General features: G+C 54.4%; 1 protein-coding gene across 3 annotated transcripts; it reads right to left on the reverse strand.

The window, feature by feature from the left end:
* Positions 1-3,642: 3,642 nt before the first annotated feature.
* Positions 3,643-11,151, reverse strand: LHX3 (LIM homeobox 3). Of its 3 annotated transcripts, none has more exons than XM_040607660.1 (6): positions 11,003-11,151; positions 8,086-8,257; positions 7,570-7,772; positions 7,227-7,378; positions 6,940-7,111; positions 3,643-5,232 (listed from the first exon to the last, which is right to left on the reverse strand). In XM_040607660.1, exons 1-6 carry the CDS (start codon positions 11,070-11,072, stop codon positions 4,814-4,816), a joined length of 1,188 nt encoding a protein of 395 aa, XP_040463594.1. In that variant the 5' UTR covers positions 11,073-11,151; the 3' UTR covers positions 3,643-4,813. The 3 variants fall into 3 exon arrangements, with proteins under 3 accessions (XP_040463594.1, XP_040463597.1, XP_040463596.1); XM_040607663.1 differs by having other exon boundaries at positions 7,570-7,720; positions 11,003-11,117; XM_040607662.1 differs by lacking the exon at positions 11,003-11,151 and adding an exon at positions 9,237-9,364.
* Positions 11,152-15,787: the final 4,636 nt, after the last annotated feature.

The following is a 15,787-nucleotide window of genomic DNA, read 5'->3' on the forward strand; positions in this document are numbered from 1 at the left end:
CCACCACACCTGTATGCCAACAAACACACCTGCAGGTGTGGTTTAGTGCAAAATGCACTCACACCTAGACACACAATAAAGATGTCAGAAAGAAGTAAAAAAAACCCTAATTTAAACACCTTTGCTTTTCCCCCAACATATTTTTGCTAGCTTGGTTTTCTTGTCAGGTTTTAACAAAGTCATTTGCTGCCTTTAAATGTTATCTCAGTGTATAAATTGTGCAGGTCTCTGCTTTCCTGCCTTGTTCCCATGGACCTTGATGCAGGCAGGGAGAGGCATGGTGGGATATACGGGGCGGTGAGGGCACCCTGGCTCAGATGCTCTGACACACCTGGGAGAAGCCACCAGAGAGGAGCCTGAGGGTGACCCAGCTCCAGTCACCTTCCCTGCTCCCCATGGGCGAGCAGTTTCACCTGGCCCACATCCCCAAAGGGGCAGTAGTGTCCCCAAAGCAGCACTAATGTCCCCAAGCCCCTTGCCCCAGGGAAGCAGGCTGCCCCCAGTCCAGCCGTAGCACCCCAGCCAGTGACACCCCCCTTTCACCACCTCATTCCCCTGGATCAGGCTGGATAAAATCCTCATGTCCTGGCCCTGTTTGGCTCCGTTCACACCAGCTCCAGTTGCAGCTCTGGTAGAAGCAGTGCGAGTGGAGCCAGGTGGATTAGCCGCCCTCCCGGCACATGGCTCCCGCTGGCCTCACTGCTCCCAGTCGGGTCCACAGGCGGTGGGTTACTGCCTCGGCCGCTGCAAGAAACAGGTTCTGTCACAGAGCTTGACACCCCCACAGAAGCCGCAAAAAATATTTAGCAGCAAGGTGGTGTCTGTCCCTCCTAGCATGAGGGCTTCCATTTTGTTGGCCTGATAGAGGAAAACAGAATAAGAAAAAAAAAAGTTACTTCTACTGTTTGACACAAAATCTAATCATTTCCCGTGTCTGTAGGGAATGCAAGTTTCGGCACAACTGTTTTCAAAAGAATGAATATGCTATTTGGAAGAAAAGATTCCTCCATTTGTTTTCCCTCACTGAGAACACAAAAAATTTCCTGCCTCCCATGTCATGCACTCAGGCAAATCAGCAGAGGCTGTAAAGCTCACCTGCAAATTGAGCCATGCAAAACCCCTCTTCCTAATTCTGTTTGGGTTTTACAAGCTGTCAGTCAGTTGGATCGTGTTAGTTTTATTTGCTTCTTTCAAATTGGTTTTCTTTTTAACGGGAAGAAAGCATTTATATTAATGGAATCCCTGAGCTTCAGCCCTGAAAGGAGAGGCTGAAATGTAATCTCTGAATTTTATATCAGGACGTTCGCGGAGCTCTTCTCCACGTTCAGACGAGCACAAGTGCCGGCAACTTTCAGCCCGTTCTGCCTTTCAGAGCAAAGCACAAAGGCGGAGGGGGAAATTTCCATTTCGTCCTTTCTTAAATTCAGCCATCCGCTGGGAATTCCCAGGGTGAGAGGAACAACAGTGCTGGTTATTTGTTGGGAGGGAAACGATGAAAACAAGATCTATAAAATATGTGTTCAATTACTACAGTTTCTAGACACTGGTTTTATAACAGCAGCATTATCCTAAAATCAACTACATTTCTGTCTTTCTGTTGTTCTTTCTTTCTTTTTTAGGAAATACTAGTCTTTTAGGGTCTTTTTTTAGTCTTTTATCGGAAAATATTATCTATACATTAACTGCCAAAATGTTTTGATGCAATACACCCCGGTTTGGTGAGTTTTTTCTAGAATATAAGCAAGAGATTAGAAAACATTGAATTTCTGAGAACACAAACTCTTGTTTTCTCTTTGGGTGAAGTTCCTTAATCTGCTTTTTAAATATCCCATAATTTTCTAATTACTCCATAAATTTCAATAAGGACTGTCCTTGCACTGTACCTATGGGCTAGCAGCAACAGTTGTCCCTTTATTATTCAGTTCTGGAGAAGGAAGAAAAAGCAGCTCCAGACTCTTGCTGCCGAGCCCAGCTCTGGGCTTACTCAGGAGCTTGGATGCGAATGAGGCAAATTTCTGCCTTGGCTGCAGCAGACCCAGCTTCACCTGCCTGAACAATCCCGCCTAGGAGCAGACACACCAGCAAATGTGCAAGCATCACCCCCAGGTCCGAGCTGGTGTGTGGTTTTACACCAAAAAGCCCCATGGTGTCACACAGTAGGGTTTCTCCCTTCCCTGCTGTAGCTCTTGGACTGGATCTTCTAGGAAAAAAAAAAAAAAGAAAAGAAAAAAAAAAAAAAAAAAGAGTGAGTTTCACTGGTGAGTGGATGTTGCAGCACTGAGGCAGTGTGCATGCACCCATTTTGCTCTGGGCAGGCTTCTGCCAGCTCACCAAGGGCAAGAGCTGGGCATGTCCCCTCTCGCAGGGTGCAATGCATGTGTAACAGGAGGGGGCAAAGCTGTCCAGGTGCTTGCACAGCACTGATGGTTAATGAGCATTTTGCAAATTTAAATCTTCTTGCAAATATTGTCAATACCTCCTCACTTCTGGAGACATTGGTATCCAACCCTCGCTGAGCAAAGGCCCAGGAGGCAGCAAGTGACGGCCATGTGTCATGGCAAGCAGACATCCCCCCCAGCTGCACAACAACCAGGGCGGTTATTTCAAGGGACCGGAGACAACAGCACAGCCCCCGGCTCCAGCCCTGGCCCCGGTTCCAGCAGTGGTGAGGTGTCCTTTAGAAGAGGTAAGAAATAAAAGCCTGGACTTCCCCGGTGTTGCCGCCTGACATCTGGTGAGTCCCCCAGGCAAGGCGCCGTGCCGGGGCCCTGGCAGCTCCCAGGGACACCACAGTTCTTCCCCTGGGGTCCCCTGCGAAGCGTGGGCTGGTGTGTGCCACCGCATCACCCATGGCACTGGGCACAGAGCCAGCTGCACCCCCACCTGCCACGCTGCCTCCCTGCCAAAGGGTGCTGCTGCTCTCAAATCCACACGCTTTCAAAGATGCTTGATGTGTGGAAGACCCTGGTACAAATATTCCCCAACCTCCCAGGGGAGTGAGAATCTGGAAGCCCATGTGCTTTAAAAAGCGTCTCCCACCCGATTCTTATATCAGAGACTTCAGCAAAGTGCCTCACCCTGCTCTCAGGAGCGTGACCACAGACATTTGTATATGAAGATACGCATATGCGTGCACTTCTCGTGTGTGCACACACACAGGATGCATATGTTCAGCCAATCTTAATTCCTTAGGAGGTTTTTTTCGTTTCTTTCTGATTTCTCTTTGAAATGGTCCAATATCTGACTTCTAGTGTTTCATGTGCACAACTTTCTGTTCACAGACAGACAGTATCAGACTTTATTTTCTGTTGCTTTATCAGCACAGATTCCTGCTTGCTGCTGTTCATCTGCTTCGTGATGAACACTGAAAAATAACCATGACCCATCAAAAATAACCTGACCGTGATCAAAGCCTGTGCATGCATAGAGCAACACTGTTTGGCTCTCTCAAGGATTGCGAGCCTCCAAAACTGTCAGGTTTTCTTATCAAAGCATCTCTACATCGGTGGGATTGCTCCTCCACTGAAAGGGACGAGTGTTGAATCACAGTGTTGAGTTTTGAGGGCTTTTCCCGAGTCTCAGGTATTGTATTTACCTACATGGATGCTTTTGATGTGAATTTAGGAAAAGACTATGTAAAGTTTAGCTGACAAATTTATTTGTAATCTTGAAGTATTTGATCATCAGAGAGAAAGCGAGAATATAAATAAAAGACACTGGACATTCACATAATCTACAGTAAATTCAATAATTTTTACAGAGAACAATATACATATTGTCTTGCCTTTCCTCACAATCAGCTCGCACTATATCTGTGGAAATACACAAATGCCTGGAACAGAAAAGTGTCACCAGGAAAGCGTGTGCTCGCTCTGACACGCTCCCAGCAGCGCCTGGAGAATGGCTCAAACTAAACCAGCCGAAACTCTCTGCTGAGAAACGCCCCAGGAAGGGATTTGGCAACAAGACATCAGGGTGATTTCTGAGACACTTTGCAGTAAAACATTTGCAAAGGAATTTGAAAGAAAAGCATAAGATTCACAACCCAGAGCTGCTAGTCTTCCTAGGTCAAGAAAAATCACCTCTTGACCTTGTGATAAATGTGTAGTTATTTGGTAATAAATACATCTATTCACGGTTTAATGCTTATATGGAAGAATAAAACTAGCAATCTACAAATTAAAAAGATGAGAAGCAGATTTAACGTATGATTTTCATTTTACAAAGGAAAAGTGTTGTTGATAAATGATTGGCATATTAAAGACCATTTCATTTTAGAAAAGTTAATGTAAATTCAAAATAAAACAAAAACATACCACATCTGTGCGCTTTTTTAAAAATCTGCTGGAAGAACAGAGAAATTTTCTACCATGGATTTCTGAAGTGATTCACTATTAACATTTCTCCTATAGAAATATAGACATTGTCACACCTTTTACCGTGGATGAGGACTTTATTTTCTCTTAAAAAGGTTTCAGTGTGGATGGGTGATGAAGCAAGTCCTTGCTTTGAAGAATGTACTGACAACAGAAAGCAAAATACCTTATATCAAATCTGTAAAGCACAAGTCTTGGTGTTTAGTAAAGACACAATAATCAGTTTCGTTTAGATGCTCCGTATACTAATCACTGTGGTGCGACTGCCTTTGCCCACCGTCTTCGGTCAACCTTGGAAAGCATGCCCACTCTCTCCGTGTCGTCACGCTTTCCTGCCCCACTCAGCTGTCCCAGTCTGTCCATCCTTCATTCCCAAGAGTAGACGTTTAACAGCACCGAGTCCTTTCCCTTCCCACTGCGTGGTGATGGAACCTGTATCAAAACTGAGCGTGGTCGACTTCATCCAGCCAAGAGGCTGGGCTGGCAGGGAAATCCGGGTATCCCCCGCTGCTGCCGGTGGAGAGGTCGGAGCTGGGTCCGTTCCCAGCCAGGACCCTCATGGACTGGGGCACACCTTGTCCGCTTTGTCCCATGATGCCCAAGCCGTTGTCTGGGTAAACCAAGCTGGAGATTAAAGGCTGGTGGCCTGGCAGTGCTTGCAAGGAAGCTGGTGACTGGGGTATCCCATAGGGGCTGTTGGATCGCAGGTCGTGGTACTGGTCCTGAGCTGGGATGCCACTGTGATCCAGAGCAAAGCTCCCGTTGGTCCCAGGCTGTCTCCCCAGAGCAGGGGATGCTTCATTGAGATTGCTGTAAATCCCATTGGAATGGCTCATTTCAGACATAGAGGGCTCATCTGAAAGGGAAATGGACTGGTTTTACTGGGAGGGCAATGGTCACGGCTGGCAGCGGTTGCATGGGAACACCTGCAGGCTCTGGGTATAAATAGATTAGATGGATGGAGCTGAGCAGCCACACACTGGCCACTTGTAATTCCTTATTACTCCCATCCTTGTTGACGGCTCTTCATAGAAGGCCACGGGATTATTATTTTTTCTGAGTACAAACATCTAATACATTTTGGATTTTAAAAATGTGCATGAAAATTACATATTAAAATATAAGACTGGGATTCAAAAATAATCCTTTACAGGGGAATGCAAGTTCAATGTCTTTTTACCTTTTATTCTTCATTTCTGTTTGGCTTTGAGTTTTATCTTGAATTTTTATATCATTTTTAGGAGCCACCTAAACACTCACTGAAGCAAGAAAAACTCTCCATCGCTCAGAAAAAAATATATTATATCTCAGCAGTATTTGTCTGCTCAGGAGCAGGCTAATGAAATGTATTTGTGTGACTTTAAAACACTTCTGAAAAATGAGCAATATTTTTCAAGCTACGAGCAAAAATTGTTTGCATTCGTTAGGGGCTCTGTGGACAGTGAGAGCCGCTCTGTTGCCTAGGATACAAACCTGTTTGTGGCATCAAGCTATCAATAATTGTTCAACATTTTTTAGTTATTATTTATAGTATATTCATATTTAATGATGCTGATGCACAGTGTGTATAAACAGACTTGAAAATCAAATAGTTTTTTGGAACACGGGAGAGAAGCTAAGATGCAAAGCTGTGTGTGTGTATAAACATACGTGCATTTATAGACCTGTGTCTGTCTAAATATGTACACGGAGTTTTGCATTTCAGCTTTTCTCCTGTATTCTTAAAACCGATACATGCACACACACGGGCACGCACATTTGGGCTCCGCATTAGCACAGACCAGCCCCCTTAGCCCTGGGGCAGTTCGGGGCCGTGCAGAATGTGCCCCCGAGCAGCGCTGCAGGCACTGACCTCCCCCCCCCCCAACCCCCCTCCGCCACAGGGCCGTATTCTGCTCCTGCAGCGGCTGCCGTGGGGCTGGAGAGTGCAGGATAAGAGCTAGTGGAGGTGTCTCCCTGGGTTTGGCAACAAAAATCTCTGCTCCAAAAATGAGACCCTCGGGTTCAGAAACCTCCCACCACGCAGCAACCTCCCTCTCACAGCACGGTGGGGAAGTAACAGCTCCCACAGAACCGGGGCGTCTTAACTAGTAACTATGCAAATAAAACCACCCCTAAATAGGATGGAAAAAAAAATGTTATACTTTTCCCCACAGAAACGTTCAGTGATTGTGGATTCTCTGGTTTTCTTATTTCCAAGAGCCTCTGGACAAGGCTGTGTATGAGCAGCGGCTCTAACACCCGCCGTGCCTGCCCGGGGAGCTCTCCCTGCTCTCCCCGCACCTTTCCGGACCTGGCACAGCCCGCCCCCGGGGGAAAAGCAGAATTTCCTCAGCCCCGGCTGCCCCCGCAGCCCTGCCAGGGTTTACCCCGCGGTAAATCCCGGGGCTCCGCGCTTCTCCCGCCCCGGACACTTGTTGTCACTCATTCCGTTACGGCTGAAAATTATTAACGTGGCCCGAGGTGTGTGTGAAAGCAGCCACGGCACGGACCGCAGCTCGGCCGGGGGGCACGGACCGCGCTTGGCAAAGCCCTGTCTGGCACCGGGGCGCCGGGGACCGACCTGTGAAGGAGACCTCGGCATCGCTGTCGGGCCCCTCCTCCTGGATGCTGTCCTTGTCGGACTTGGAGGTCCCCCGGGATCGCTTCATGTTCCTGAAGTACTGACCCCATCGCTGCCTCCCCGCGTCCTTCTTCAGCCTTTTCTCCTTGGCCCTGCGGTTCTGGAACCAGACCTGCAAGCAGGGCAGGCCGGGGAGCTCTCTCTCCGCGGGGCCGGCTCCCTGCCCGCCGCCCCCCGCCCCGCAGCCCCCGCAGAGCCGGTGGGGGGCGAGGGCCGCCCCGTCTCACCTGCACCACCCGCATGTCCAGCCCCGTCTCCGATGAAAGCTGTTCCCGGACGTGCCGAGCCGGTTTGGGCGAGTTGTTATAAGCGTTTTTGAGGGTCTCCAGCTGCTTGGCCGTGATGGTGGTGCGGGGTCTCTTGGCCGTGGACTCAGCCTCTGCCGACACGGTGGGAGTTAAATGTGAAGTTACCACGGAGCGGCCCCAGGGACATGGGACCCTCGTCCCCCCTCCAGCCACCCCCCGACAGCAGATACGCCCGGCCCATGAGCGTGTCCCGGAGGGCAGGAGAGCCCCAGGCCGCACCCCTCCTGCCCTCAGGGGATGCGAGGGAAGGCGCAAGGGGTACCTCTCTGCTTGGCCGTCTCGTAGTCTGCCTTGCAGACCAGCCTGCTGTCCTCCATGAGGTAGAACTCGTCGCCGGTGGCCAGCTGCCGTTTGCAGACGATGCAGGCGAAGCAGTGCAGGTGGTAAACGAAGTCCTGGGCCCGGCGCACCACCTGGGTCGGGGGGATGCCCTGCTGGCAGGCGGCACACTTCGTCCCGAAGCGCCTGAGCGGGGGGGGGGGGGACAAGCGGCGGCCGCTGAGCGCGGCAGGGGGGGGGCTGCCGGCCCGGCCCGCCGCTGTCCGCGGTGCTGAACCCGGCCCGCGGTGCAGAACCCGGCCCGCCGCTGTCCGCGGTGCTGAACCCGGCCCGCGGTGCAGAACCCGGCCCGCCGCTGTCCGCGGTGCTGAACCCGGCCCGCGGTGCTGAGCCCGGCGGCCGCTGCCCGCGGTGCTGAACCCCACGCGTGCCCCTGACACCCACCCGCCCCGGCACCTCCCGGCTTCTCCCCGGCCGCCCCCGGCCCGGCCCCACGCACTTGAAGAAGTCCTCCTTGCAGTACACGCCGTCCCCGCGGCTGAAGCACTTCTCGGCCAGCTGCGTCTGGCAGTCGGAGCATTTCAGGCACTTGCTGTGCCAGTGCCGGTCCAGGACCTTAAGGATGAACCTGTCCACGATGTGCTGGTTGCAGCCGGCGCACAGCGGGATCTCTGCGGGGAGGCAGCCTCCGTCAGCCACCGCCCCGACGGCCCCACCGCCTCCCGAGACCGGCCCGGCCCTCCGCCCCCGGGGTTTGCTGCCGCCCGACGGCCGATCCGGGGGTGGCCCGGGGAACGGCCCGAAAAAATGAGTATTCGTTCAAATTCGTTGGTGCGGCGCCGGGGGAGCCTCTCCCCGCGCTGCAGAGAGCAGCGAACCCCTGGGCCGCGCACACCGGGGGAAGCGCCCGGGAGCAGCGGGGAAAACAGGCAGGGAAGGGGTGGGAACAGAATTAACCCCCGGGCCGAGCCGCCGGCAAAGTTGCAATGAATTATTCCAGGCTCTTTTTCCTTTTCCTACTCTTTCAAAATTCACCTGCAAATAACGGCGGGGTAGCCCGGGCGGGGTGACGAAAGAGGCTACCAAAAATTACGAGAATTGCACTGAAAATAAAAGCGCAGTAGGCTTGTCCCATCGCCCTGCAGATATCCACAGAGATGAAACAGAAAGAGATGATACAAGGACACAGATACAGAGAAATAGAAATATAAAAATAAACAGATACAGTAGATAGAAAACGAAATGTACAGATATATAGACATAAATATAGAGAAATCGGCATATAGGTTTAGCTATTGACAGGCAGGTAAAAACGTAGATATAGAGGTACATAAATATAGATACATCGGGATGGATACAGAAGAGACATCTACAGACAGGGCTGTATAGATATAGATAGATGAAGACATAAGGGTATCTATATGTAAAGATAACTATAGAAAGATATATAGAGATGCATAGCCGTGCGTAGGGGTAGAGATGGAGATGATATCGTTATACGTATTAATCGTCCTCTCAACAATTCATCGCGTCCAAACAAATAACCCAAATAACGGCAGCGCTAAAGGCAGCGGCCCAGGCCCCGGGCTGCCCGGAAAGGACAGGGCACGGCACGGCACGGCCCGACACAGCACGGCCCGCGGCTCTTACGCTGCATGGCGGCTCCGCGGGCCGCGGCAGCGCCGCTCCCTCAGGCGGGCCGCAGGCACTGGCGCATCTTCCGCGGGGCCACCGCCCCCCCGCCCCGTCGCTGCCGGGGCCGGGCCGAGGGTGCGGAACTGCTGCGATCCCCTCCCCAGCCCCCCCCAAATCACGGCGGCAGCTGACCCCCGGCCGCTGCCACCCCCGCGGCGCCGGGGATGTCGCTGGCTGAAACGGGTTATTTTTAGCAGCCGCCCCGCCCCGCCGGTGCGCTCTGAAGCGCCGGGCAGGGCATCGCCGCGCGCTGTATTTAACACACCCCCCCCCCGGGGCCGGCGGCACATCCCCCCCCACCCCGGCCGGCTACGGCGGGAGGGCGCCGGCTCCGGGGCGCCCGGAAACGAAACCCGGGCGGGGCCGCCCCTCGACGGGCCCGGCGGCGGGCGGGGGGCTCAGCCGGAGGTGGCGGGGTGGCAGCGCCGGCCGCTGCCCCGAGCTCGTTGCGAGTCGCAGACCCCGGGATTTGCCCCCGGGCCGGGGAAAGCACCGCGCGCCTCGACCCCTCGCCGGTACGAACACCCTCGCCGGGCCTGGTCCTGCCGCCCCCTGCCCCGGTGAGCCCCGCTGCTCCTTTCCCGCTGCCTCCGCGGGCCCCGACGGAGCCCGGCCGGGGACCGCGGGGCCGTGAAGGAGCGTCGCGTCCTGCGGGGAAAACGGCGTTGTCGCGCCGCTCCCGTACCGGGGGGTCGCTTTCGGCGGTGTCGCCTCCTCCCCCCCGCAGAGCATCTCCCGACTGCCCGGTCAAACGCGCAGCTATCGCGGCTGCGATGCCCGCACCGCGGAGAGCCCGGAGAGACAAACCGGGCGCTAAGCCCGGGGACACCAGCCCGACGGCGCGGGGGGGCTGCCGGGCTGCCCGACCCGCGGAGTCGGTCCCGGTCCCAGTGTCCCCTCGGCCCCCGCGCCCCGGCGAGGCCCCCGCCCCGGATCCTCGTTGTTTTGTTTTTAAGCCGCCGTCGGTCGCGGTCGATGCTGACGAGAACCGGGACGGCCCCGCACCGGATCCGTCCCCCTGCCCCGGCCCCGGCTCTGCCAGCCCCGGGGAGACCCCCGGAGCTCCGGACACGCCAGGGCAGCGCGGGCCGGTTCTCCTCGTCCCGGCAGTGCTGCCTCCGTTCGTTAAACGGGAAGGAAAAAAACCGAACGCATTTAAGAGAGGAATTAACGGGAGTTTTTCCAAAGCGGGGAAAAAGCCGGGGCGGAGCGGGGCGGGGTGGCGCAGGGTGTGCCCGCCGTCGGGGGGGAACCGGCGGGCAGAAATTCCCCGTTCCGTCCCTGCCCTCGTTGCAAAGGGAGCGGCGGGACCCCGGGGCAGGAGCCGCCGCTCCGCAGCGCCGGGCAAAGCCGCCGCCGGGCCGGGCAGCGGGGCGAGCCCAGAGCAGCCGCCGCCTTTCCTCCGGAAGCAGGCGGGGAGCCCCAGTCTAGACCCGACGGGCCCCGAAGGGGCGCCCGTAGCAGGCGCGGGGCCGGCGGGGCAGGCTGTGATGCGAGGACAAGGCAGGGAACAGCGCGGGGCGGGAGGGACGGACCGGGACGGACCCCCCGGTGCCGTCGTGCTGCCCGCGCTCCCCTGCAGCCCGCCCCGACCACGGCCCCGACGGCGTCCCGGGGAGCGCGGAACGGGCACAGGCTGAGGCTCCCGCCGGGGCTCCCAGAGCCGCCACTGGCGCCTCCGCGGGGGGACGCGGAGGTTTGCGCGCACCCACCCCCCTCACCTGGGCTCCGCGGGAAGGGGCAGAGCTCCGCTGCCTTCTCCGAGCCGGCGCGGACCCGCTCCAGCAGCATCGCGGCCCCCGCGGGCGCGCCGGGCGCCGTCCGAGGTGCGCGGGTGGCTGCGGAGGAGTGGCGGAGCGGCGCGGAGGGGAGCGCAGGGAGCGGCGCGGGGGCGGCCGCCTCCCGGGGCGGAGCGGGGCCGGCGCGGGGGGGGCGGGCCGGGGGCGGCACCGCGCCGTCGGGCCGGGCCGCAGCTGGGCCGCGCTTCACCGCGGGGCCCTTCAGCATCGCGAAAACGGCGGGGGGGAGCGTCGTCCCCCACGGCCCACGCGTGGCCAGGGCCGCCGCGCCCCACGCCTGGGCTCAGGCTGCAGCCGCCGCCCTCGCGTGTAAAGCGGCCCCGGGGCCCCCGCAACGCCCCGAGCGGCGGCACGGTGGGAGTCAGGGGAGCCGCCGTCGGTGGGAGCCTCCTCCCGGGCCCGGCCGCCCCCCGGCCGCCCCCCCTCCCGGATTTCGTTTGCCCCCGCGGCGCGGGTCTCCGTCGACGGCGGCCGCGGGGAGCGGGGTGGGGGGGGCCGCTTCCCTTCCAGTAATTAGTTAATGAAAGCGGAGAGGTAACTGGTGAGGACTCGTGTCTGACCCATGACAATCAGTGCCCTGCGGCTGGCAGAGGTTAATTGCACTAATTGAGGATGGGGCGGACATGGGATGGGGGTTGGGTGTGTGTTTTTGCATGCACATGCGGGTGCATACAGGTGTGCATGTGTGTATTTGCAGGTGCATGTGGGTGTGCATGTGTGTATTTGCATGTTCATGCGTGTGTTCATGTGTGTATTTACAGGTGCATGTGGGTGATTGCAGAAGCACATGTGTGCGTATAGGGGTGCAGGGACATGCATACGCAGGGCTGTGCACTTATTCATACGCAGTCTGTGCGTGCATTTGTGCGTGCAAGGGGGGTGTGTGCCAGCCAGTGTGCCCATGCGGGTGTGCAGGGAGGGGTGTGCAGGTTTGTGTGTGTGTGTGCACCCGCAGGTGTGTGTGCCTATGTCTGTGCCTGTGAGCTTGCGCTCTGTTCCGTGGGTGCTTGCATGTTTGTGTGTGCAGGGACGTGTGGGCACATTTCCGTGCGCTTGTGTGTGTGTGTGCACCAGGGTGGAAGCCCCGTGCGTGTGCACACCGCTTGCCCCAGGCAGCCGGAGCTGATAATTGTGGTTGTTACTGTGAGCCCGTTAATCCCCCGAATCCCTTTACCTCCTGCTCGCAGGGGATTACAAATTAATAAAAGCAGCTTAGGGGCGGGAGCCTCCAAACACACATATGCTCCTGCCGGGCGGCAGCACAGGGACTTTCGCCCGCCCGTGGGGGCAGTCGGGGAGCCCAGCACCGAGCTCCCGAGGGCCCCAACTTCATGCCACCTGCACTGGCCCAGCACCACTACTGAGCACCCCTGGGTGCCAGGCTGTGCTCCTGCCTGCTCACCTCCCCCGGGTCCTGCGGGGGCCAGTGGCTGGGTCAGGACTGTCCCCTCTGATGGTTCACCTGGCCAGGGACAGGTCCCAGCCTGGGGGCCAGCTCAGACCCCTACAGTTGGAAAATAACACAGGGAGACATTATGGGGAGCAGGATCTGGGGTCCCCAAATAAAGTACCTCGAAATGTCAGGCTGGAGCGCAGCTGGGTACGGGCAGAGCGCTGGCACGGCGTGACTGGTACTGTGCCCCAGTAACACCGGGTACCACGGCGAGTCCTGCTGGGTACCGCCAGCACTGGCTGTGCTGGGGCACCTCCACCCTCCCTAGGGCCATGAACAGCTTCTGGGGGGAGCAGGTGATGACCCACAGAGTCTCTTTTAAGCTCAGTTTTATAAGTGGATTTTTAGTCTGATCCTCTAAGGAAGCAGTTTAAGAAAGCGTGTGTGTGTGTGCTGGTGCCTGCCCTGCCAGGGCTGTGGCTCTGCAGGACGCAGGGCAGCGGGGACCCGCTCAGGGCCACCAATGGCACCTGCCAGCCCTGTGCAGCCTTGTGTTTTCAGCCCCAGGGTCACACACCGGCACCATCGCGGCAGGTTTCCACAAAAGCCCCTTCGGGTGCCCTCCTGCTCAGGTTGTGGCAGGCATCAGGCCCTGCCCACAGGCTTCCTCACTGCTTCTGCCACCATTAAAAAAAACCACCACCAAACCAACCAAAACGTATCTTTGTTACTTTTTTTGTCTCTCTTCCCTGGTTCAGAAGATTGCTTAGCAGCCCCCGAGAAGTCTGAACTTAAACACACTCCTCTCCCCTTTCCCTTCTGTCAGTTCTGCAGACAGACCCAGGGGCTGCACCATCCCTCCTTCTGAGGAACCTGCGCCAGGTTTGCTATGACAGCCCTTGTCCCCACCGCCGCGACAGCGGAGCATCAGACCCTGCAGCGAGTTCCCAGGACCCGGAGCACCTCTATAAAAGGAGGCAACAGATGGATCAGGTTTGGGTGGGATGGTCAGGGCACGCCTACCCCTGCCCCAGCAGGGACCATGTCACATTCCAGCTTGAGACATCTCAGGTGAGGCGCCCATTCTTCACGTTCCCTCAGGGAACATCACCGTTTTCCAGGCAAGATCACAGGGCAGCTGGGAAACGCACGTTTCCCTGGAGAAGCGAGCTGCAGCGCCCAACTTCAAAGAACCGTATCTACAGGTTTAGAAATCCTGCAGGTTTCTAAAGAGATCTTGGAGTACTTCTGCAGGGAGGGTATTTTTAACAAGTCACCCATCCCACCACCTCAGTGGCACTGCGGGTGACAGTGGAAGGATTCAGGAGCATTCAGTGGAGCTGGCACCAGCCTGGCCACAGAAGAGATGTTCAAGTTCAAGGGGAAGGCTCAGAAATCACCCATTTTCCCATCACTCCTGCAAACACTCACCAACATTTTATGAAGTTATGGGATAACAGTGAAAGAAATGGAGCAAAGTTTACCTGGTACGTTTCAGAATTAAGTACCTACATAAAATGACTGATACGGTTTGAAATGGATGTGTATACAAGCTATCCTTGCGATACAGTTTTTACCTAAAAGTAACTTGAAAATACAGGTAAAAAGCCAATACACACCACTTTGCCCAAATGTTTGCGATTTATTTTAAACAAGCACATTAGTTTACAATTTAGTACAAAACACTCACTTTTCCTTCCTAGAGAGGTACCAGACTGAGTAAAAAAACCCCCAAAACTAAACAAAACAAAGCAAAACAAACTTGAAAATGTCAAGTTATTGAATTAAAATAAATAAAACATTTAAATTACTGAAATGGTATATTCACTATTTTCAACACCTCATATGCAATGCACAGACCTACACAATACACCTTGGACCTTCTCTTAAGATGGTAGTTCCCGTGCAGTTCTGAGCCGAAATAGCTAAAAATGGAAGAGTTCTCAGGAAGACCTTCATTAGGTTTCTTTAGCACTTGCAGCTTTTCTTTCTCTGCTGGCATATTCCACAGCACTCCTTTTATTTTCTGTGAATGTTTAATAATTCCCCTTTAAAAATATCCGAAGAGCAAAGAAGGCTCCATGAATTACAAAGGGCAAAAAAATCCTTCTCGGAAAAAACTGCCACCAATACGGTACAAGCCACAAATGACAGTGGAATCGCAGAAGCTTCTGTGGTACAACACAGCACAAATAAAACCTCCAGGACTGAGGAGATGGTGGTTTGAGGCAATTTTGAAAAACGAAACACTTTCTTGTAACTCACCCAGCCAATAACACACCACAGCAAAGCAGCATCACACATTCCCCAGCAGACATGAAGTATCTTTACGGTCAGAGTACTTAAAAGGATATAATTTGTCATCATAAAGATAGAAAATAAGAACAAGTAAACCAAGATTTACAGAACCAAATTCAAAGTCAACAAAACTTTTCCAGATGAGGTCACTACCGGCATTAAAGTGAGAGACTTGGCCAGTTAACTGGCAACAGAATTAAGAGCACCAACACGGATAATCCACACCCTTATTTCACACTTTTACACTCCTAAGAAAAAACACTCCAAGTTTGAGTATCCGTTTGTTTTATCATGTTTCCAGGAGGGTCAAAGCAACATGAAAGTTAACAATGTGTAGCAAACCAAGCCAAACCTTCAATCCAAACCCACATTTGCTGGTGTTCTAATGGCAAAATTATCACTACAAACCTTCAAAGCCTTCAGAACAAATCAAAGCTAACAAACTCGGGTCTATAAACATGGTAAACTGCAGAAGCAACAACCAGCTTGGAATTGTGCAACAATACTGACAGCGGGAAACTCAAGTCCCACAGAAACTGGCCAAATCTTCCAGATCCAGTATTTGCTATGCTATGGGTTTGGTTTTTCGGTGTTTGTTGGGGTTTTCTGCGTTCGATGTCCTTGCTTGTTGGCTGATATCAACATCTCCCCAGAGTAGTCACTTAAAAGTTGCCTGATTTCTAAAACTAAATGTGGGAACTCTGGGCTTTCCTCTGAACAAGCCTCCTTCTGGGACCTCTCACTGGATTCTAGCACAAAGCAAGTGGCACTGATGAGCCAGCCCGGGCCACCTTCCACCACGAGCTCACTACCTTTCTAGTTGTTTACAAGTTGTTTTAATATTCATGCCCAGGTGCTACAAAAATAATTATAGGGACTCTTCTAAAGAAAACAGCCCCACGATCGCTCCTTGTGCCAGAACTCTTGAACAGCGAGGGTCCTTACAAAGCACGGACTGACTTAATGCCACCGACTTCATACCAAAATTAAAGGCAGACATTTTTGTGTCAGACCAC

Source organism: Falco naumanni, chromosome 9 (assembly GCF_017639655.2).
Source record: "Falco naumanni isolate bFalNau1 chromosome 9, bFalNau1.pat, whole genome shotgun sequence".
NCBI classification, from domain to species: domain Eukaryota; kingdom Metazoa; phylum Chordata; class Aves; order Falconiformes; family Falconidae; genus Falco; species Falco naumanni.